The sequence below is a fragment of the Nannospalax galili genome, unplaced genomic scaffold, assembly GCF_000622305.1.
Source record: "Nannospalax galili isolate Female #2095 unplaced genomic scaffold, S.galili_v1.0 scaffold401, whole genome shotgun sequence".
NCBI classification, from domain to species: domain Eukaryota; kingdom Metazoa; phylum Chordata; class Mammalia; order Rodentia; family Spalacidae; genus Nannospalax; species Nannospalax galili.
Window position 1 is genome coordinate 73,957 of NW_008343975.1, and position 2,851 is coordinate 76,807.

The window sequence follows — 2,851 nt, forward strand, 5'->3', positions numbered from 1 at the left end:
GGGATGACGGGGGGACCCTTTTCAAAAAAAAAAAAAAAAAAAAAAAAAAAAAAAAAGTCCTTCTCTGCGGGTACTTGGATGAGGACACTGTCTCAGTGTTTCTTATATTCTATGGAAACATTTGCCCACCTGTGTAAGGCAGAATGCCTCCACTCCAACACCACCAAAGACGTCACCATCTAATCTCTGGACTTTATGAATTTGTTAGATTATGTGGCAAAGGAAAACAAGGTTCCAGATGGAGTTGAGGTTGTCAGGTTGACATAAAGGGATTATCTGGGATTATCTGGGTGGGTCCAATATCACCTCAGCATTTTAAACTGAGCTTTGGAGGCAGGAAAGGAAGCCAGTGTGAGAACCTGTTGTGTGGGCCCTGTGCTACACACTGGAAATGGGCAGGAAGTAGATTCTCCCCTGGAAACTCCAAAACAGGACATGGTCCTGTAGACCCCTTGATTTTAACCCAGAAAGACCCATTTTGGACTTTTGATCTGAAAGAATCATGTTCTTTTTTCTATTTAGAGAGTGTCTTGCAGAGAGTGTCTCACTGCAGCCCTAGCTGATCTGAAACTCCCTATGTAGACCAGGCTGGCCTTGAATTTATAAAGATTTGCCTGCCTCTGCCTCCCAAGAAATGGGACTACAGGTGTGCATCAACCATGCCTGTCTGGATAGATGGCTGATTGGCTAAGAGCACTTGCTGCTCTTACAAAGAACCAGAATTCAGTTACCAGTACCCACGTTGAGTGGCTTATGACCTCCTGTAACTCAAGCTCCAAAGGATCCAACACCCTCTTCTGGCCTCTTTGGGCATTGCACCCATATGTATATACACACACAAAATTAAAAATAAATCTTTAGAAAAATAAAGAAAAAAAAATCAAAGCTAACAGGCCAGGCATGGCAGCACATGTGTGTAAGCCTAGCACCTGGGAGGCTGAGACAAGAGGCTTCAAAGATTGAGGCTGCCCGGGCTTCATAGTGAGATCCTGTCTCAAATTTCTCTCTCTCTCTCTCTCTCTGTCTCTCTCTCTCTCTCTCTCTCTCTCCCTCTCTCTCTCTCTCATCTCAAATCTCCCTCTTGACTCAAATCTCTCTCTCTCTCTCTCTCTCTCTCTCTCTCTCTCACACACACACACACACACAATGAAACAAAACAAGACAAAAACAAAATCTATATTAAATGCTGGGAGTCGTCAACTTTGTGGTACTTTGTTATACAAGCAATGGGAGATCGATACATCATAAGGATGGCAATTGATCCTGTTTCCTCAGACAAGGAGTTTCTTGTAGGAGCAGCTCCTTGGATCTGGGAACTTCTGCAGGCCAGGACCTCCTGCCTGCTCTGGTCAAGCTGAAGGAGCTATGGGGGAATGCCTCAGTGCCCTGAAGGAGAGGATTACTGAGTGATGCTTTTACCAAATGAGAGGGTGAAGACACTGGGCCCCAAGGGTGATGGGCCCATGGATTTGGTGTAAGGACGGGATAGGGCAGGGCTGGCTACTGAGGGTGACCTGTGGACCAGGACACTTGGGTGAAGAAGAGACAGAGGACACAAGGAAAGGAGCTGGGCAGGGAAACACCCAGTTCCTCTGGGACATTCAAGTGCCACCTGTTGCCACAGACCGAATCAAGAATGAGGGTGGAAATGGGCAGATCTATTGTCTCCACAACCACTGGCCCAGCCTGTTTCTTCTGTCCCCCGCCCCACCAACAGGATAAAGCCACTGTCTTGGGGCCCAGGGAGATGCTGAGGCTGAGCAGGATGCAGGGCTGCACCACACTGAGCCGGCCTCCCCTGGGCCTGATCCTGGTCTGTCTGTGTCTCCCAGGTACGAAGGGCACTGGGGTCCCCAGGGGCTGGAATTAATGGACAGCGTAAAGGCAGGGGGGTACACTAATGGGAGGATGTGCACCGGGTCCTCACGGGGGGTGGGAGTGAGAAGTGGAAGTGGGGATGGAAAGGGAGGGGCGACAAAGGGAACCAGGGAGTCAGAGAAGAGAGTTGGCACCAAGCATCGGATACACTGGCTGCTTTGTTTTCTTTTGCTTCAGGCCTCTTTGCCCGGAGCGTTGGTACAGCAGAGGAGAAAGTTTCCCCACGCTTGGGGACCAACTTAGCCCTCCTGGGACAACCTTCCCTCACAAGCATCTCCCACTCTGGACAGCCTCAGTCCAAGCCAGATCCAGTGTCTAATGACATAGTGGGGGCTTTTCCAAGGCTCAATGTGTCCCCACCGGATGGCCCCCTACCTGTGGCAGGCCTTGAGGAGCAGAGCTGGCCTCCATCCCGGGGACCGCCCACCATGGAGTCCTGGCTCTCTGAGGACCCTTGGCAGGTGATGGCTGCTGAGGACCAGTTGGAGCAAGTGCCTCCCGAAGGCCTGTCTTACCTTTCCAGTGGTCACCCTGCTGGGCAGCCCTCACCTGAGGCTTCCCACCCCCACGACTCAGAGCCTAGACGGCTACCTGTTTCCAGTCCACTGGGAGCCCAGGGAGACATCTTTGCCCAGCGTCCATTCTGGTCTCTCATCCATAGGCTTCTGCCTGGTCTCCCCTGGGGGGTCTTAAGTCCCAGTGTATCTTGGGGAGGTGGTGCTGGAACTGGATGGGGAACAAGGCCCATGCCATATCCTTCAGGAATCTGGGGTAGCAATAGTCAAGTCCCAGGTACTAGCTGGGTGGGTAATGGCCAGTACCCAGCAGGCAGCTGGGGAGGGAATGGCCGGTACCCAGCAGGCAGCTGGGGGGGGAATGGCCGGTACCCAGCAGGCAGCTGGGGGGGGAATGGCCGGTACCCAGCAGGTAGCTGGGGGGGGAATGGCCGGTACCCAGCAGGTAGCTGGGGGGG

At 52.3% G+C, this 2,851-nt stretch overlaps 1 protein-coding gene across 1 annotated transcript in view; it reads left to right on the forward strand.

The window, feature by feature from the left end:
• Positions 1-1,765: 1,765 nt before the first annotated feature.
• Positions 1,766-2,851, forward strand: part of CUNH6orf15 (chromosome unknown C6orf15 homolog) — a gene marked incomplete at its 3' end in the record, with an annotated part of 3,004 nt that continues 1,918 nt past the window's right edge. Inside the window, exons 1-2 of the mRNA XM_008840328.2 lie at positions 1,766-1,832; positions 2,056-2,850. Coding sequence (XP_008838550.2) covers positions 1,766-1,832; positions 2,056-2,850 — 862 coding nt within the window. The remainder of the gene's footprint in view (positions 1,833-2,055; position 2,851) is intronic.